The sequence below is a fragment of the Ranitomeya variabilis genome, chromosome 1, assembly GCF_051348905.1.
Source record: "Ranitomeya variabilis isolate aRanVar5 chromosome 1, aRanVar5.hap1, whole genome shotgun sequence".
Lineage (NCBI taxonomy): Eukaryota > Metazoa > Chordata > Amphibia > Anura > Dendrobatidae > Ranitomeya > Ranitomeya variabilis.
In genome coordinates, this window is record NC_135232.1 from 1,046,611,366 (window position 1) to 1,046,632,972 (window position 21,607).

At 45.2% G+C, this 21,607-nt stretch overlaps 1 protein-coding gene across 2 annotated transcripts; it reads left to right on the forward strand.

Moving 5' to 3' along the window:
* Positions 1–12,457: 12,457 nt before the first annotated feature.
* On the forward strand, positions 12,458–18,095 carry LOC143793105 (uncharacterized). Of its 2 annotated transcripts, XM_077279748.1 has the most exons (3): positions 12,458–13,452; positions 16,746–16,807; positions 17,188–18,095. In XM_077279748.1, the coding sequence occupies exons 1-3, from the start codon at positions 12,753–12,755 to the stop codon at positions 17,224–17,226; spliced, it is 801 nt and encodes a 266-aa protein (XP_077135863.1). In that variant the 5' UTR covers positions 12,458–12,752; the 3' UTR covers positions 17,227–18,095. The 2 variants fall into 2 exon arrangements, with proteins under 2 accessions (XP_077135863.1, XP_077135862.1); XM_077279747.1 differs by having other exon boundaries at positions 16,746–18,095.
* The last annotated feature ends 3,512 nt before the right edge of the window (positions 18,096–21,607 follow it).

Below are 21,607 nucleotides of genomic sequence, written 5' to 3' on the forward strand. Positions count from 1 at the left end.
GTACCTCTAGGCCCTAACTGGGTGCTCTATTAACCCATAATGATGAGGTCCCATGATGATCCTCAACTCTGCTACAGCTGGGTGGTTTGGTGAGTGGTGAAATCAGTAATGTGAACTGCGGTAACCTTATTGACAAAACTGCTTGCAGCGTGAGAAATTTCCGTCAGGCTGGCTCACACACAGCTTACCGTTTTCACGCTAAGCTTGGTGTGTTCCGGCTCATGGGGTGAGCAGTCAGATTACTGATGTTTCTATTCACCATATCTTTCAGATGTACAGAGTTGGTGATCATTGTGGAACCTCATCATTATGTATTAATGGCGGAAGGTGAGGATTACTTTGCTTTTTTATTTTTACTTCTAGGTTAATAAATGGGTTAAAGAGGGTCAGGGAGTGTTTATTTCAAGGACTTTTTTCTGTGTGCATCTTTTTTTCAGACCTCCCATTTTTCTAACCAGTAAAGGCTAAGCAAACAGCTGTTAGCTGTTATTAATAGGCTGGGAATGACTACTGCTCTTGTGCACTTTACATGCACACTGCGTGTATAAAGCTAAGTTACCATGTACAGTAATCATCCTTTAGAATTGATCCAGCAGCAATTTGTTACCAAAAAAGTTGTGCATATACAACTTTTTTGTCTGCCTGAAAAAACTGATTTCAACTGAATCCATTTTCTTTTGACATTGAAGTCTATGGAAAATGGATCTGTTAATTAATAATTATCTATCCATTCTCTTCCATTTAAAAAGATCCATTTTTGTTTTTTCAGGGGGACAAAAAATTATGCCTGCTCAACTTTTTTGTCAACGGATTACTGCAGGATCAATTCTAAAACATGACTACTGTCATGGTGATACCACGACAGAGAGTGGCCAGAAGATTGCAGTGTCTGGTTACACGAACTTCTGCACTTATTAGAGCTGCTTCACCATCCTATAAACTGTGCAATTTTCCTTGCTGTCATGGCAAGGAGCTCTCCGTCATGAATTTTCTCAGCTGGTCAGTGTTGACCGCTCCCCTCTGGTATATATGCTTGCCACTGACACTTGGGAGTTGACAGCAATAGTTTTAATTCCTGGTTTGGTGGTGAAGGAGAAAGTTACATTTTTGGAGTTGGCGGTTGGAGAGTTTTTTGGAGATTGCTGGGAGGAGTTGGTTTGCGTGTCTTTCTTTATTCTCTCACATTTGGTGTCCGTTTCCTATTCCTCTTCTGTTTCCTACTCTGCTGTTTTTTCAGTGTATTTGTATGATTGTAGTTTTCTTTTATCCAGGGGCTTCCTGGCACTTTTCAGCCTGAGGGGCAATCACAAGGCAGTGGCCCTTCAGTTGCTGTGCTTTTGCCCTGCTTATCTCTGGCCTCCACATTAAAGCAGCAGAGATAGCAGGCTTTAAAAACAGGCTGGTACATAGATATGGGAACAGAATGCAGTTTGCTGCTTATATATGGAAGCAAAACCAAGCTTGCTGCCTACATACATACTGCAACAGAAGCAAGCTGACTACATAGACACAGGACCAAAACCAAGATTGCTACGTAGACAAAGAAACTGACTGGAGCTTACTCCAGAGATATGGGAGCAGAACCAAGCTTACTACAGAGATATGGGAGCAGAACCGAGCTTACCACAGAGATATAGGAGCAGCACTAAGCTTACTACAGAGATATGGGAAAAGAACGGAGCTTACTACAGAGCTATGGAAGCAGAACCGAGCTTACTACACTGATATGGGAGCAGAACCGAGCTTACTGCAGAGATATGGGAGCAGAACCAAGCTTACTGCAGAAATAAGGGAGCAGAACAGAGTTTATTATGTCTACTACAAGATACGGAAACAGAAACAAGCTTACGGCATACATATCATACCAGAATCTAGATTACTACATCGATACAGTGCCAGAACCAAGGTTACTGCTTAGATATGGTACCATAACTGAGCTTACTTACAAACATACATGTAAACACACAGTACAGCAGGGGCATTGCTAGGGTCCTTAAAGATTAAGGGCCCAAGCCCCAAAGTGCATGTCTCCCCATACGACCAACCTTTAGCCATTTAAAGTAGCATGTTTATATAATTACAGTATACCACTGTTGCTAACCAAAAACACACAATGCAAAGACCAATATTATCAATATTACTGCTATAAAAGGCCAAAACAATACGGCTGCACAAAGCCCACTACCATCACCACCACACCGCAACATAACAAAACACTCTATACAAAGACCATTGACACCACCATATACCTTCTATTACATAATGACTGAAACACATTAAGCTGTTACTAAATAAAAAAAAGCTACAAAAAAAGCAATATTCCCACCTTACAGGAACCGCATATTGGTAGATACCAGTCCTGCAGAACACACACATGATTACAGTCAGGGTTGCCACTAGGAATTTCAGGGCCCCATACTGGCAAAATTTTCAGGCCCCTTGAGACTCCGCCCAGGCTCCACCCCAGTTCCGCCTCCACGCCTTGAGCCTTCCACAGTCCCACCGCCCGCTCTTGGAAAAACTCATCTTCTACACCACGTCCTCACCAATCTGATATTAACAGTTCCCAGCAAACACCAGATCACATACATAACAAGCAGCTTTTGTTTTGGCCAAAATAATTTTTAAGCCACCACCACGACAAGGTAGACTCTTTTGGCCCTACTCTACTCTTACCTATTAAACATTTCCTAAAATATCCAATACTCTTTTTAGGTTTATTTTTCTTTATTTTTCTTTAAAGAAATGAGTCACATATATTTTTTAGAATGACCATTAATACCACATACAAGGGACAAATACCTCCATACCATGACCAGATCACATATTACCATCACATAGTGACCAAATAATACCACATACAGGGAGAAATACCACCACATCATAACCAGATCACATATTACCACCACATAATGACCAAATACAACAATACTGATCATTAATTAAAAAACACACAACACTAATGCCATTATACACAGGAGCTCTGTATATAGTGTATAGTGTACAGGTAATACAGAGATCATCAGTGACATTATACACAGGAGCTCTGTATATAGTGTCAGTGTACAGGTAATACAGTAATCACCAGTGACATTATACACAGCAGCCCTGTATATAGTGTCATTGTACAGATAATACAGAGATCACCAGTGATATTATACATAGGAGGTCTGTATATAGTGTCAGTGTACAGGTAATACAGTAATCACCAGTGACATTATACACAGCAGCCCTGTATATAGTGTCATTGTACAGATAATACAGAGATCACCAGTGATATTATACATAGGAGGTCTGTATATAGTGTCAGTGTATAGGTAATACAGTGATTATCAGTGACATTATATACAGAAGCTCTGTATATAGTGTATAGTGAACAGGTAATGCAGTGTATAGTGTCAGTGTACAGGTAACACACTGACTCACCAGTGATGTCTCTAATCTTTGCTTTTCTTTTTCATGCAGCGCAGACCGCCATAATTTCTTCCAGCCAGGACTCGTCTCTGTATAAAATAACACATAGTTACCTAGAGCCCTGCTTCCTGAGCACATTCCTCTCTTTTTCCCTTTCTTCTACACTACACATCTGAATACAGACGTGCACCCTCCATTAATATATAATTGGTTATTATGCAATCCACCATTCCAAATATAAATTATAATACATCACTGCGCCCCCAACAACTATAAATAGACATTTTCCAAACCTAATAAATATATACATTAATTAGCCCCTGTACTCTTCCCCAATTCATTACCAGTCACTGCATCCTCAACATTCCCCACTATGTGCCTCTTGCTCCACCGATTTGTTAAATTTATATGCCCCTTCTGCCCCAATTAATTGTCATGTCTTCTCTCTCTTCCACCCCCACCCTCTATTCATTATCAACTGCTCTCCCCCCACATTCAATACATCATTTACTCCCACCACCCTGAAAATTCATAATTTGCTCCCCCCAGGTCCTCATTTGCTCTCCCCATCCCCATCTTCAATTCAATTGCTGTCCCCCATCCCTCACTTCATCATTTGCAGTCGCCCTCACTTCATCATTCACTGTCCTCCTCCCCCTCACTTTATCATTTGCAGTCCCCCTTCTCCCTCACTTCATCATTTGCAGTTTGCCATTCTCCTCCCACTTCATCATGTGCAGTCCCCTTTCATTCATGTACAGTCCCCTGTTCCCTCCCTCACATCATCATTTGCAGCCCCCTCCATCATTTGTAGCCCCTCCATCATTTGCAGCCCCCACTCCATCATCATTTGCAAATTGCAGCACCCCCTCCATCATTTTCAGCCCCATCATTGACAGCCCCCTTTATCATTTGCAGCCCCCTTATCATTTGCAGAACCCCTTCATCATTGGCGGCCCAACTGTCATCATTTGCAGCGCCCCCTCCATCATTTGCAGCATGAACTAAAGCTCATAGAAAGAGCCCACCGAACCTTCAGGATTTGAATTTGAGTTTTTGTGTGGAAAAATGGGCCAAAATCACACCTGAGCAATGAATGCGTCCATACAGGAGGCATCTTGAAGCTGTCATCACCAACAAAGACTTTTGTACGAAGTATTAAATATCGTACACTTCAGTAAGAGTGTTCAATACATTTTTCCCTGTGTCATTTCTCATTATTACACAACTAAATTCATGGACATCTATGGTATGATGTATTTGCTATTGTGGATAAGATGGGTGGTTACCAACATCTGGTGAGAATTTCATGTTATAGTAATAGCAGCAAGGATGGATATTAATAACAATAAAACCTAACATTTATTATATTTCATGTAAAAATAAGATATTCACGTTAACCACAGGTACTAATACCAAAACCAGTGCACAATAATAAAATGGAATTGTCTCACCCTTTTGTTATCCCTGACGAGCCATCCAAAGTCCAAAAGTGGAGCACGGAGGGGTGTTTGCTTATAAATTACCCTGTCATGCTCCGTGCAAGTCTCCCGTCTTAACAAGGACAGTAACTAAGTGGAGTCCTGCCCTCACTAGTGTCCCTTTATTCCTTCCCGACGCATTTCGTCAACCAGAATGGGTGGACTCAACAGGGGAGCATCAGTAGTTCTTGGGAGTCAATATATAGACCAGGCTGGAGCGAGCCGCCCCACCCCCTCCCCCGGGCGGCCTGCATGGAAGCCGACATGACAGGTGGTTTGGAGCAGGGAAAAAGGGGGTGGGGAGTTTGTCCTGAGGGGAGGGTTAATGCTGGCCTGGAGAGGGTATGGGGTGAGTGGGGGGGAGGAGCCAGTCACTTCCCGCTCTGAGGACCTGGGAGCAGGAAGCACCAAGCACCAGCAGCTTACCATGGCGTCCATTGAGGGAGTCCTGTGACAGCTGCGGGCGGCGGCTCAGCCTCCAGGCTGGCTGGAGGCTCAAGTGGCTGCTATCCTCGGCGGTGGCGGCAGCAGCGTCAGCGGTGGTGTGGATCCTCCGGCGGTCGGGACCGGTGAGCAGCGGCGTTCCAGGCGGGTGCGGCCCCCTGAACGATTATCCCCAGACACCGCTCCGGTGGCTCAGCGTCGGCGCAGGAGCCCCTCAGGGGACACTCCAGGCCGTGTGCCTGCTCAGAAGCGCCCCAGCAGGCCGCGGTCTGGGAGGAATCCGCCCGCCGCGCTGAGGCCTGCGGCGGCAGTCAGGCCTTCTCCCCCAGCACGCCGGGGGCGGGGCCTATGCACGCCAGAGCTCGCAACGCTCCCACGGATGTAACGGCGGGCCGCCGAGGTGATGACCAGGCCGGGCGGCCTGCTTCCAGCGACAGCATGAGACGGCCGGGGAGTATCCCTGCGGCATCGGCGGGCAGCTCCCCAGACCCGGCGGGGCTGCTAGACACGACCAGGGGGCACCATCCTTTTCGAGCACCGGCGACCGGGCCTGCATCTCCCTGGGTGGCGGCGCCTGGCGGCAGCGTTTCCGACAGCGGGTCCGGGTCTGGACATACAGGACGCCTGGCAGTCACCCCGGATGACGGATCCGGCACGGTCCCCTCTGCGGTGGGCGGATCGGTTGGACCGGTTTTGCGGAGCGAGGTTCACGTCCAGGATGGTACACGGACGGCTTCGGGATCGAGAGACGGCTGGACGGCGACAGCGTCTGCGGCTGGGGGGATCACAGCTCCCCTGCAGCCTGGTGAAAACCCATCTATGTTTTGTTTGTCCCCGGCGTTTTCGACGCCGACTTTGCCTACTGTGAATCGGGTTGAGGGGGATGTAGAACGTGGTGCTGGAGTTGGTATGCGGGTAGATGTGGGTCGTGAAGGGGTGGGGGAGTTGTTGTCGGGTGTACGTGAGCTGTTGTCACGGTTGGGCAGTGGCAGGCCAGGGCCATCCCCTTTGTCAGCTTGGGCCGGATCGTTTGCTCCAGGGTTGGCGTTATCCGGCAGCGGGTCTGCCGAATCGGGTAGGTTGCCCAAGCCGGTTTCTGTATCTGTGCAGACTGAAAAAGAGAAGGAGGGGGGCATTCGGTTGGATGATAAGGCGCGTGGCGAGGTGTACGTATGCTTTGAAGGGCCGTTGGGGGCGCACTTGAAAAAGGAGGTGCGTGAGAAGATTTGGAAGGATGAGTATGTCGAGATATTTTCGCTATTGCCGTTGGAGAAATTTAACCTCGATAAGAGTAAAAAAGAGGATAGTAAGAAGGAGGATGAGGAAAAGCGGCGATGGCGCCTTATTCCGCAGACGTTTGTAAATTGGCTTCAGGCGTTCGCGATTTTGGCAATTGTTATTGGCGAGAAGGCTCCCGAGAACTGCTCAGCCTTGTTTTGTTATATGGATTCCATAGGTGAGGCGCATAGGGCATATGGTGGGCAAGCATGGTTACGATACGACGAGCAGTTCCGGCAGCGGAAGGCGGTCCGTCCGGCGATCCGGTGGGATCAGAAGGACATTGGTTTGTGGTTACGGGTGATGGCGCCAACAAAGTTTGGTCACTCCTTTCAGAGCAGGGCCGGAACTTCCGGCCAAAGCGCTTCGCAGGGTTCCGCTTCAGGAGCCGGGGGTCAGTCGGGTCAATCCGGCGGCCAAAAGCATGGTGTTTGTTGGCAGTTCAACGAAGGCCAATGCAAGTTTGGAGCGACTTGTAAGTTCAAACATTTGTGCTCCAACTGCAACGGGGCCTCGCACGGAGCCTCCAAGTGTTTTAAGAAAAAAGGGAAGCCAGAGGGTAATTCCAAAGGGGAGGATTTTTTCGCGAAGATTGGCTAGCGCTACGGCCGGGATTTCCACCCCACATCATTTTGTTCCTTTGTCGTGTGAACACAAGGCCGACTTGGAGGTCTGGGACCGTTTTTTGTCCGTGTACAACGGGCGTTCATTGTTGATGGATGAAGCGGTGGGTAATGCGGATTTGGAATTGTTTACCGACGCGTCGGGTGGTTTTGGATTTGGGGCCTTTTTCAGGGGCCGTTGGTGTGCTTCTCGATGGCCAGAAGCTTGGTTCGAAAATGGATTGGTACGAAATATTACTTTGTTGGAAATTTTTCCGATTTTGGTGGCTGTGCAGCTTTGGGGTGACGATTTTCAAAATAAGTGGGTGCGCTTTAACTGCGATAATATGGCGGTCGTGTGTGCCATTAACAGTTTGACGACAACGTCGCCTCCAGTGATCAGAGTTCTTCGGCAGTTGGTTTTGTCCTGTTTATCTTTGAATGCTTATTTCACGGCATCTCATGTGCCCGGTGTTAATAACGGCATTGCCGATTCTTTGTCTCGTTTCCAGTGGGAGCGTTTTCGGTCGCTGGCTCCGGATGCCGAGGAGACAGGGCTGGAATTTCCGGCGGAGCTTTGGAGCGTGGTGTCCGGGCTGCAGAGCCTTTAATTCAAGCGTCCCTGGCACCGGGTACGTGGTCGTGTTACCAGGCGGTATGGAGTGCGTGGGAGAGCTGGTTGGAGTTGTGTGGCGTGGCGGGTACTGGTCGTGACCTAGTTGGGGCGTTGTTACTGTGGATGAGGCACGGCGCGGACCAGGGTTGGTCGGCAGCAAAAGTCGATAGGACAATAGTAGCGTTGGCTTTGGTTTTAGGCTCCGCGGCCTGCAGGATGTGATGAAGTCTTTTTTGGTAAAGCAAGCTGCGAGGGAGTTGAGAAGGACAAGTAGCCGTGGCGATTGCAGGCGCCCGGTGTCTTTTGAGATGTTGGAACGGTTGGGGGCACATCTGGATGATATTTGTGTTTCCGTTTTTGAGGCTGTGCTATTTCGTTTAGCTTTTTCGTTGGCTTTTTACGGAGCCTTGAGGGTGGGGGAGTTGGTGTCTCCCACTACAGTTCATCAAAGGGGCCTTCGGGCGGGGGACTTTTTTGTTTCCGAGGGGTCGTTGCAATTTTGGATTCATAAGTCTAAGACGGATCAGACGGGACGGGGCAAAAGGGTGATTTTGGGTGATGTTCCCGGGTCCGTGATGTGTCCTGTTCGTTGCTGGCAGGATTTTGATAGGCTTCATCCGCAGGGTGATGGGCCTTGGTTACGTCATGAGGATTGGTCAAGATACCAGTTCATAGCGGTTTTCCGGCAGTCTTTGGAGACTATTGGTGTGGATTCTTCCAGGTTTGCATCGCACTCTTTTCGGATTGGGGCCGCTACGGAGGCGGCACGGAGTGGTTTGGCTCCTGCAGTGGTACAGAGGATAGGGCGGTGGGAGTCTGGTCGTTATCGGTGCTATGTGAGGCCCTGAGAGGCGGGTGGTTGTCGGTTTTTCTGTACTCGTGGTTGGTGTGAGCTTAAGTTGTTTATGTTTTTCCAGGTTCATCCTCGCCGTTGGTGTGGATTTTCGGCCACTCTTACGTGTACTGGGGTGCGCGGCGACCAGACGTCCGACAGGATGGAAGACAGCTCGGTTTTTCCAGGGACGTGGCCGTCATCAGGTGGTTGGGGTTTCAGGGTTTAGGTTGGAACAGGGTCCTGGAGGAGGTACACAATGGGGTTCATTTGGACAGGCCTCCCGACATTCTGGTTTTGCATGTCGGAGGAAATGACTTGGGAGTTCGCCCTTGTCGCGAGTTAATCCGGGACATTAAGCATCCTATGCTACGTTTATTGGTTTCCTTTCGGGACATGTCTTTAGTGTGGTCGGAGATCGTTCCAAGGAGGTCCTGGCGGCATGCCAGGTCGGTGGATAAAATCAATAAGGCTCGCATCAAGGTTAATAGGGCCGTGTCTGGTTTTGTCGCTCGGAATGGGGGTTTCGCCGTGCGTCATTTTGAGTTGGAGCGGGGTGGTGACCAATTTCTTTTGGGTGATGGCGTTCATCTGAACGCGGTGGGGATTGACTTGTGGGCCCTTGGGCTGCAGTCTGGCATTGAGAGAGCCATAGCGATTAAAGTTGGTGGGGTCTCGGGTACTTGAGGGGGTCAAGTATCCTCGTGGTGGCGGGGGGAGGGGTCCTTGGAGTTGGTGCTAAATTGGCCTGGGGGGTCCGTTGGGATACGGATTCTCCAGTTGGTATAAGTTTTGGTTGCGGGTCTGGTGATTTGGGGGAATCTTGGTAACGGTGGGCCAGATTCCTAAGTTGCAAGTGGACAACGGGAACCCTTCGGGGTATTTTGGTGCTCTCGAGCCTGTGGGGTAACGGCTGAGAGTAATCTATGGTTGGTCTTTGTCCACTTGCCTATTATACGGTTAACACCAGATTTTTAGCTTCAAGGACCCCCTCCCCGGATCAGGTTACGGTTAAATGTTGTGTTTGTTTATAATAAAGGCCGCTGTGGCCATTTATATCCAATTTGAGACTCATGTCTTTATTCAGAGGCTGGGGAGGTGAGGGGTCGGAGACCCTTGGGGGAAAACATTTATTCACGGTGGTCGACAATACCAATGTCAGGTTTCAGAGTATAGAACCAAAAAAAAACATTGTCAATCAATATGAAGGGGAATGACTTAGGCACACTTACTGTATAGTGAGTGGTGCCTACAAAAGTGCCCTGCACCTTCACGATGACTGAAAGCGAGCAGTTGCAGGGGAGAATATCTCTTCATATTCTCTTTGTAGCCACTGTTCCAGTAAGCCAGCCAGATGTGATGTAAAAAAATTATTTGCCTGCAAATTATCCTTGGAGGTTTCGTTAACATCTTTTAAATTCTAATGATCACAGTTAGCAATGCAGTTCATAAAATTTGCCACAAGAGGGCAGTGCTAGATGCAGTAGACGCTGTCAGATTTTTAACTTGATAGCTTGTCCTTTTATTAAATTAATATTATGTGGTGGTTGATTTAGTAATATGTTTTGTTAATGCTTCTACGCTGTACCTCTTGTGTCCCCAATTTTATATGAAGAGACTAAATTAATCTGTGAGAAAATAAATTTTAACATTTTCTATGTCATATTTGGAGGGGTTGTCCAGAATACTTTTTATTTGTAATATTCTTTTATTAAAACTTCTAGCCCTGTCTCATGTTATGTGAGCGGCTTACCTGGGCAGTGATGCCACTCTGGTGAGATTATACATACAGCCCACTTTGTTTTGTGAACAAACTTCACAACCCAGTATAAGTAATGTCGCTGTTGACATTAGTTTGTAGGCTGAAATTCAATTGTAGGATAACATACAGTGACATGTAAAAGTTTGGGCACCCCTGGTCAAAATTACTGTTATTGTGAACGGTTAAGCAAGTTATGGATAAATTATCTCTAAAAGGGCTAACATTAAAGATGACACATTTCCTTTGTATTTTAGGCAAAAAATACATACATACTGTCATTTTTTACATTTTAAAAATTGAAAAAAGGAAAATAAGATGATGTAAAAGTTTGGGCAGCCTTAGAGTTTTATGTGCTCAGATAACTTTGACCAAGGTTTCATACTTTAATTAGCCTGTTAGAGTTATGGCTTTTTTCACCATCATAGTTAGGAAAGGCCTGGTGATGCAAATTTCCCAGCTTTATGAAAACCTAGCCTTCTCTAACCTTGTGCCAAAAAAACTGCAGCTATGGGTTCTTCTAAGCAGCTACCTAGCACTCTGAAAATGGCCCACAAAGCAGGAGAAGGCTATAGGAAGATAGCAAAGCGTTTTCAAATTGCCCTTTCCTCAGTTGGCAATGTAATTAAGAAATGACAATTAACAGGAACAGTGGGGGTCTGGAAGACCAAGCTTAATTTCAGTGAGAGCTGCTGGTAGGCTTGCTAGAGAGACAAAACAGCGCCACTTTTTTCTGATTTGTGTACCTGTATTCTATACCACTTTTTATAGTAGGCAGCGGGGTCACTCCACTCAAAATGGGAGATTTGTGGACTCATAGGAAAGATCATATTCTTAACATTCAAAGGTTTTTTAACCTATCACATCAACAAACAGTACCGAACTCCAATAAGGAGGATATCACTATCATCAAGGAATCATTAAAATCTTTGGAGCAATTACTAATTAAAGAAATGTGTGATATGTGGGAGGTTGCTACATTGGAAAGGTATATAGCTTATGACTGTATTCCAAAAGGCCTTATAGTTTACAAAGCCCTTTCAGGCGATAATGGAGATTCTGACCACTGTCTCAATGGAACACCATGTTTACAGCTTTCTCCAAACAGGCAGTGGAATTTATTATTGAAAAAGCAACTAGTTGAGAGCAAAATAAAAATCTTCAAACTATTTGAAACCATCAGACCTTTTTCAAATCATCCTGAAATTATTAAACTTTCTACCAGCATACACAATAGAATCCAGAGTAAAGAATTGGAAATCATTGATAGGAAAAAGAAAAAATTTGGCCGAGATGCTGTTCCTGAGTGCGCCTTTAGATACCTCCCAAACTGAACATGTCTTTGAAATCATTGACCAGGTGGATGGAAGTCTATCAGAACCGAGTTTCTCTCCAGATAGATTTTCCTTACATCCCACTCCATCTCTTCCTCGTCCTCTTTTATCTGAACAATTTAATAACCTAGTACGCATCAGTCCACCTAACACTCCATCCAATTCTCAGAGGGATCACCATCATTCCCCCATAGACCTACCTTCCACATCTACAGCCACTCATAACCGCTTCCATGCGTTAGCGGATGATGTGGACACTTCCAGGGATGGAACTAACAGTAATGAAGCTGTTCCATCTAATATAGAAACCTCTGGGAATAACTCTAAACATACTAAAAACCCAGTTGGTCAACAAACACGTACTAAACTCAATTCCAAGCACCCTTTTTTTCTATTAGGTACAAAAAGACATGGAAGAGGGGCTGTAGAGGCAGGAAATTCACCAAAAAGAAAAAGAAAATATATACCCTCAACTCTAAGGAACAAACTATTTACAACCTAAGCCAACATACCCTTGACATTAATTTAATCTCCCTACTCAACAAAGATCTTAAATAAGCTCCAGCTAACAAATTTAATACATTTGAAGCTTTTAAAATATTAAGGCATTAAACTCTTTATTAGGAAATTGTCCATTAAGAGACATTTTTTTAAAAATAGTAATGGCATAAACCAAGAGCAGATGTCACATAATGGACGCCCCCCCTTTTGAGACATACAAAGGGGGTCGCATGATAACACAGCCCCTCATAGTGTTATCATAGCCTAGGATACTATATTATGGTTTTGGTTAAGGAAAGGGTTAATTCTTTCCAGTAAGCTGTGCTATAAAAAGCACGAGCAGGTTCTGTCCGGTTATGACTGGTTGCGTTCCCGCACTTTCTAGAAGTTTTGATTGGTTTAAACAGAAAGTGCGGGAGGAATTTTCTCTATATAATCAGCTGTTTTGATCAGCTGTGCCTCAGTCATCTGATGAAGAAAGAAGACAGCTGATGGAACCCCTGATACAACAGCTGATCCAGCGAGCGGAGGAAGAAGGCGGCGCTGAATGGCTGCGGAGCTGCCTGGCCATGAGACCGGCTATAAAACCTACCTCTAATATTGAGGTGCCGGCTTCTCCTGTGCCACGGTCAGCGTCCCCCCCTCTGTTTGCCGAAGCTTCAGCATCGCCGGCGAGGTCAAGTCGGAGCCCCAGGAGGAACCGGAGAGCGAGGATAATGTACTCGCCGACACCGCCATCTCCGCTGATTCCGGAAGGTCCTCTGCCAACGCGCAATAGGAGGCAGAAGTCGTCGAGTCAAAAATCCCGGAGCCCGCCGCGAGAGCTTCATAAGAGCCGGCTGTCATCTCATTTCCAGGCGCCGGATGCAGAGGCTACGTCCGGCGCGTCGCAGAGGAATGAGGAAGAAGTTCCGGCGGCAGCAATGTCAGCTGAGGTGCCGTCTAACCGCAGTAGCCGTATAAGCGCTGCTGCGGTCCAGGGATCATGGCTAGCGACGGAGTCCGATAGCGGTGAGATCAGCAACTCAAGCGCTACAGCTGCCGCTTCCGCCGCTGCTAAATCCTGGATGATTACGCCTGCAGTGCCCAGCCGAGATGTCATGCGCCCTTCTCATCGCCAGCATTCGCCCGCAGGAGCGGGCTTGAGTGCTGGCACCCCAGCTGCGCAGGACCTGAGGCTTCATGGATCCGGTGAGAGCCAAAATGTTAATTTACCTGTGAATTCCTTGAATGTAAAGGATTTAGTGAGGGAGGCATTGGAAGACTATCTTGGTTGTGGGGTTTTTTCACCCGCTCCTAGATCTTCTTTCAATGACGCTAGCTCTGGTAGTTTTCATGCGGTATTGAAACCAGGTATGCCTGAGACCCTATTGAAGGAGTCTCTTACATGCGAAGTCTCTCCTCTGGGCTTTCATTTGAGCCCTTCAGTGAAAGAACAAATATGGAGTAGAGCGTTCATTGATTTATTCTCACTGTTACCATCTGGTAGGGAGCAGCAGAACAGATTTGAGAGAAAGGATGATTCAGAGGATAAAAAGAAATCTACCCCAGTTAAATCTTTTAATAACTGGGTTCAGGCTTTCTCCATCTATTCTGCTGTGTTAGGCGATAAATTCCCTAATCTTTGTTCTGGGCTCTTTCAGCATTTAGAATCCATATTGGAAGCTTATCGCAATTTCGGGGGCATGGCCTGGTTGCTCTATGATGAGGCGTTTAGGCAAAAATTATCCATGTTTCCTAATTTGTCGTGGGGTACGAAGGACGTTGGACTATGGATAAACCTCATGTTGCCTCAGAGGTTTCCATCCCATAGGCAGACTTCCACCCCCGTGGCTAAAAAGGGAGTGTGCTTCGCATTTAATGAATCAAGCTGTAAATGGTCCCAGAACTGCAGGTTTCGCCATGAGTGCTCCTTCTGCGGGGGCATCCATCCAATGGTCAAATGCTACAAAAAACAGAATAGCCAGCCCGGGAACAGTAGAGAATCCCTTTCTAAAAGCAACGACCCCAGTGATCCTAGCAAACATGGTCCCATGGTTAGAAATCTACCCAGATCAGGAGACTAGTTCTTTGTTGTTTAATGGATTTTTAAATGGATTTTTTGTACCTCCATTTTCGGGCACTGGCTGCACGTCTGTGGTTAATTTGCCGTCAGCGCTCGAATTTCCGCATGTAGTAGAGGAGAAAATTAAAACAGAACTGGAAATGGGTAGGGTTTCTGGACCTTTTGATACACCCCCATTTAGGAACTTCCGGATCTCCCCGTTAGGTGTGGTTCCTAAAAAAGATACCGGGTCCTTCAGACTTATTCATCATTTATCGTACCCCAAAGGGGCGTCCCTAAATGATGATGTAAGTGACTATAATTGTTCAGTCCAATATACTTCTTTCGATGTTGTGTTAGACTTGCTCCGTAAGTTCGGTCACAATGCCCTTATGGCAAAATCGGACATAAAGTCAGCTTTTAGGATATTGCCAGTGAATCCGGTTGGTTTCAGCTCACTTGGTTTTTCGTTTCAAGACAGATTCTTTTTTGATAGATGTCTCCCAATGGGTTTTTCACTTTCATGTTTTTATTTTGAGCCTTTTTCCACGTTTCTTCAATGGGTAGTTGAATTTGAGTCTTTAGATGGCGGTATGTTACATTACCTTGATGATTTCTTGTTTATTGGCCCATCGGATTCAGGTATTTGTCAGTCCATGTTGGTTAAATTTTTGGAAATATGTAATCACTTTGGAGTTCCCATAGCTAAGGACAAAACGGTAGTTCCTTGTAACTCTCTTGAGTTTTTAGGTATTTTAATAGACTCCCGTAGCATGTGTTGTTCTCTGCCTCCTGAGAAAGTAAATAAATTACAGGCTATCATTTCTCGTTGTTTGTTTTTGGATAAAATTACTCTGAAAGAACTGCAGTCCTTGTTAGGCCTTTTAAATTTTGCGCTGAGAATTATCCCGATGGGCAGGGCGTTTTCTAGAAGGTTATATGATGCTACAGTTGGCTATTCTTCCCCACAGTCTCACATACGGTTAGGGAAGGAGTTAAAGGAAGATTTAAAAGTCTGGCAAAATTTTTTATCCCGTTTTAATGGTAGAACAATGTGGCAGACTTCATTTGTAAATCAAAGGATCTGAACTTATATTTTTACTCTGATAAAGAAGTTGGTCTTGACGTATTGTTTTCTTCATTTTGGGCTTCGGAATCTTGGCCGCCTTCATGACATCTGGACAAAGTTTTAAATAACCAATCTGTATTAGACTTATTCTCTTTATTCCTTTGTCTGCAACTTTGGGGCGATGTCCTCAGGGACAAACGAATTCTGTTTTCATCAAGTAACCAGGGCTTCGTTTTTGCAGTGAATACTCTTTCATCAAAGAATAGATGGGCTGCTCGGATCATAAGACACATTGTTTTTTTGTGTTTCGAGTTTAATATTTGGATAAAGGCCTCTTATGTGAGCAATAGTAATGCTGCATCTATTTGTCATCGCCAGTTGTTTCTACTCAAGAGGGAGTCATTGAAAATAGAAGAAAACAGAGTTTTTTGCCCGCCATGGATGTGGAATGTGATTCAGGATTAGTGTCACACTTTATTGCTAAGTCCCTGGCCGATAGAACATGGGCCGATTATTCGGCAGCATGGAAGCTTTGGATCGATTTCTGCAGGGTTAAGAATCACCCTCATGAAAACTGTAATGTACGGATGGCTCTTAGTTTTCTAGATCACATGGCAAGAAAAGGCTTATCATTTTCTGCAGTATCAAAAACAGTAGCGGGAGTTTCTTTTTTCCTCAAGATGTTAAGCGTAAGGCCATTGTCTGATATATTCCATGTCTGGCAGTTTTTAAAAGGTTTTAAAAAGGATCATTTTAAACCTGACGATCGTCGTCCTATCTCTTTTCACATGCTCAAGGATCTGTGTTCTTGCCTCTCTTCTGTGTGTAGCAATGAGTTTGAATCCTCCCTTTTTTCAGCAGCCTTTTCTTTAGCCTTTTTTGCGGCTTTACGGGTAGGTGAAATAGTATCCCAAAAGAAGTCTTTTCCGGCTGGCCTGTTTTTTGAGGATGTTAAACTTTTTGATTCGCATGTCACCTTATTTATTAGAAAATCCAAAACAGACCAATTGGGTAGAGGCTCCTCAATACGTCTGAATGCTATCGAGGACAAAATTATATGTCCCGTTTTCAATACTAGAAAATGGGCTCTACTCAGACCAAAGGTCGACGGCCCGTTTTTTATACATCTTAATGGGGACCCTGCCACGATTTTTCAATTCAATTTTATTCTAAAAAAATGCCTAAAAACGTTGAATATATCAGACCCAAAAATATCATCCCACTCTTTCCGTATCGGCGCGGCGACGGAAGCTGCTAGACTGGGCCTTCAGGATAGTAAAATAAAGAGCATTGGCAGATGGGACTCAAACAGGTTTAAGCTGTATGTTCGCCCTGATTTATATGCATCTTAACTTACTGTTCATTTTTCAGGTTTACTTTCTGTATGGATCATCGGGCACTCTTATGTTTTTTGGGCCGAAAAAAGGGCAAATGTAAGATCCTATACAAAGAATCTTTCCTTTAATACATCTTTTCTTCAAGTTTTTTGGTTTAGCAGGCGTGGAATGTGCTGGAGGAATTTGATAGACGACATTCGGAAATTGAAGAAGATATGGCCTAATCCGAACTTAATAATTTTACATTTAGGTGGCAACGACTTGGGAAGAATTAGCACTCTTAATCTGATTGCTCTGATGAGGAGGGATATCTCCTTTTTGAAAACTGAATTTTTTAACTCTACTCTAGTGTTTTCAGAAATTATCCCACGGTTTTTATGGTTTAGTAATGACATGGTTTTTCTTGAAAGGATTCGCAAGAGAATCAATAGGAATATGGAGAAATTTATGTTTTTAACTGAAGGTTTTTCTTTTAGGCACTCGGATCTGGAGGAAGTCATCCCGGGCATGTATAGGGGGGACTTAGTTCATTTATCGGATGTGGGCCTGGACATCATGAATTTAGACTTCCAGTCTATTATTGAGAAATGGCTGTGGCGTTTGGGGGGGGCCTCACCTTGTTAAGGTGAGGCATATGGGAAAATCGCCCGTTGTATGCGGGTGGATTGGGTAATGAGATGGAGTAATATATTTATTATTAAATTGGTTTCATTAATGGTTATCGGATTAAAATAAACTTTAAAATGTAACTCAAAATAAACGCCACGGCCAATTTCTTCCAAACTCATTTATTGTGTCAGTTGTCTTTATTTGGGCTATTAATGGGGCTTGTGTTACCATGGACGCCCCCCCTTTTGAGACATACAAAGGGGGTCGCATGATAACACAGCCCCTCATAGTGTTATCATAGCCTAGGATACTATATTATGGTTTTGGTTAAGGAAAGGGTTAATTCTTTCCAGTAAGCTGTGCTATAAAAAGCACGAGCAGGTTCTGTCCGGTTATGACTGGTTGCGTTCCCGCACTTTCTAGAAGTTTTGATTGGTTTAAACAGAAAGTGCGGGAGGAATTTTCTCTATATAATCAGCTGTTTTGATCAGCTGTGCCTCAGTCATCTGATGAAGAAAGAAGACCCCACCCTCCCTCCCTAATTTATGTTTTTTATGTTAACTTATTACAAATGTCGTGTCGTTTATTTGTGGGAAAATCGCCCGTTGTATGCGGGTGGATTGGGTAATGAGATGGAGTAATATATTTATTATTAAATTGGTTTCATTAATGGTTATCGGATTAAAATAAACTTTAAAATGTAACTCAAAATAAACGCCACGGCCAATTTCTTCCAAACTCATTTATTGTGTCAGTTGTCTTTATTTGGGCTATTAATGGGGCTTGTGTTACCATGCCTATAATGCCTACGTGCATACTAATTTAAGGAACAAATCTCACTTCCATCCTGTAAATGAATATTCTGAACAAATGGAGACTTTTCAGAGAAACGTAATAGATGATCTGCGTAAGATTAATAATAAAAAATGTTCACGATACAAATATAATCCAACACTAAATGAAAGAAAAGCCATTCAATCTTTACAATGTAACAAAGAACTGGTAGTACATCCAGCCGATAAGGGGGGTGGGATTGTTGTATTAGATCAACAACAATATCACAGAGAGGCTATATGCCTATTAAATTATTCCCGTACCTATAGGAAATTAGATAAGGACCCCACTGAAGAGTTCATTTTAGAAATTAAAAATGTAACAACCAAGGGGTTAAACATGGGATTTGTTAATAAAAATAAATTTGAATTTATTAATATCACATCCCAGAGGTTGGCGGTCTTTTACTATTTGCCGAAAATTCACAAAGACCTGGTAAACCCACCGGGGTGTCCTATCATATCAGGCATCCAATGCCTCACAGCAAACATGTCTGTCATGATCTCTGCAAGCAGAGATCATAGCAAGCCTATAGAGGGACAAGCTCTCGGAAGATGGAACTATACTGACCATGAACTAAGCCTGCCGCGCAACTAGAAATAGCCAGGTAGCATTTCCTATTTATTGCTAGATGCCCAGCTCTGGCCTAAGACCTAAATAGCTAGCAGAGGGAAATATAAGACCTGGCTCACCTCTAGAGAAATATTCCAACGAAGACAGTAGCCCCCCACATATAATGACGGTGAGTTCAGATGAAACAACAAACGCAGCAGGAAAATAGTCTTAGCAAATTTGAGGTCCGCTTACTAGATAGCAGAAGACAGATAGTATACTTTCATGGTCAGCAGAAAAACACTAACAAAACACCATCCAGAGATTACCTTAAACTCTGGCATTAACTCATAACACCAGAGTAGCAATCCCTGATCAACGAGAGCTTTCCAGACACAGTAACAAAACTTCAGCTGTGAACTGGAACAAATAGGCAAACGAAACATGGACAAAAGTCCAACTTATCTAGTAGTTGTCAGAAGCAGGAACAAGCACTGAGAGGCATCAGATAACATTGTTGACCGGCAAGAAACCACCAGAGAAATGAGCTTAAATAGCGACACCCACTACTGATGGAACCAGGTGAAACAGGAAAGAGGATGACAAGTCCAATTCCACAAGCGGCCACCGGGGGAGCCCAGAATCCAAATTCACAACAGTACCCCCCCCTCAAGGAGGGGGCACCGAACCCTCACCAGATCCACCAGGGCGACCAGGATGAGCCCTATGGAAGGCACGAACAAGATCAGAAGCATGAACATCAGATGCATTGACCCAAGAATTATCCTCCTGGCCGTAACCCTTCCAGTTGACCAGATACTGGAGTCTCCGTCTGGAAACACGAGAGTCCAAAATTTTCTCCACAACGTACTCCAACTCACCCTCAACCAACACCGGAGCAGGAGGCTCAACTGAAGGTACAACAGGCACCTCATACCTGCGCAATAACGACCGATGAAAAACGTTATGAATGGAAAAGGACGCAGGGAGGTCCAAACGGAAAGAAACAGGATTAAGAATCTCCAATATTCTATAAGGGCCGATGAACCGAGGTTTAAACTTAGGAGAAGAGACCCTCATAGGGACAAAACGAGAAGACAACCAGACCAAATCTCCAACACAAAGCCGAGAACCAACACGACGATGACGGTTGGCAAAACGCTGAGTCTTCTCCTGGGACAACTTCAAATTGTCCATAACCTGCCCCCAGATGTGATGCAATCTCTCCACCACCGCATCCACTCCAGGACAATCCGAGGATTCCACCTGACCGGAGGAAAATCGAGGGTGAAACCCCGAATTACAGAAAAACGGGGACACCAAGGTGGAAGAGCTGGCCCGATTATTGAGGGCGAACTCTGCCAATGGCAAAAAAGCAACCCAATCATCCTGGTCAGCAGAGACAAAACACCTCAGATATGTCTCCAGGGTCTGATTAGTCCGCTCGGTCTGGCCATTAGTCTGAGGGTGAAAAGCAGATGAAAAAGACAAATCTATGCCCATCCTAGCACAGAATGCCCGCCAAAATCTAGACACAAATTGGGTACCTCTGTCAGAAACAATATTCTCAGGAATACCGTGCAATCGGACAACATTCTGAAAAAACAGAGGAACCAACTCAGAAGAAGAAGGCAACTTGGGCAGAGGAACCAAATGGACCATTTTAGAGAAACGGTCACAGACCACCCAGATGACAGACATCTTCTGGGAAACAGGCAGATCTGAAATAAAATCCATCGAGATGTGTGTCCAAGGTCTCTTAGGAATAGGCAAGGGCAACAGCAGTCCGCTAGCCCGAGAACTACAAGACTTGGCCCGAGCACAAATGTCACATGACTGCACAAAGACTCGCACATCTCGTGACAGGGAAGGCCACCAGAAGGATCTTGCCACCAAATCCCTGGTACCAAAAATTCCGGGATGACCTGCCAATGCAGAAGAATGTACCTCAGAGATGACTCTACTGGTCCAATCATCCGGAACAAACAGTCTATCAGGCGGACAACGATCCGGTCTATCCGCCTGAAACTCTTGCAAGGACCGCCGCAGATCAGGAGAAACGGCCGACAAAATTACTCCCTCCCTAAGGATACCTGTGGGTTCAGTATTACCAGGAGAGTCCGGGTCAAAACTCCTAGAAAGGGCATCTGCCTTAACATTCTTAGAACCCGGTAGGTATGACACCACAAAATTAAAGCGAGAAAAAAATAAAGACCAGCGCGCCTGTCTAGGATTCAGGCGCCTGGCAGTCTCAAGATAAATCAAATTTTTGTGGTCAGTCAATACCACCACCTGATGCTTAGCCCCCTCTAGCCAATGGCGCCACTCCTCAAACGCCCACTTCATGGCCAAAAGCTCCCTATTCCCAACATCATAATTCCGCTCTGCGGGCGAAAATTTGCGAGAAAAGAAGGCACAAGGCCTAATGACGGAGCAGTCGGAACCTTTCTGCGACAACACTGCCCCAGCTCCGATCTCCGAAGCGTCAACCTCAACCTGAAAAGGCAGATTCACATCAGGCTGACGTAACACAGGGGCAGAGGCAAAACGGTGCTTAAGCTCCTGAAAGGCCTCTACAGCATGAGGGGACCAATTAGCAACATCAGCGCCATGTCTGGTCAAATCAGTCAGTGGTTTAACGACATCCGAAAAACCAGCAATAAATCGGCGGTAAAAGTTGGCAAAGCCCAAAAATCTCTGAAGACCCTTAAGAGAGGAGGGCTGAGTCCAGTCACAAATAGCTTGCACCTTGACGGGATCCATCTCAATGGAAGAGGGAGAAAAAATATACCCCAAAAAGGAAATTTTCTGGACCCCAAAAACGCACTTAGACCCCTTCACACATAAAGAATTAGACCGCAGAACCTGAAAAACTCTCCTGACCTGCTGGACATGAGAGTC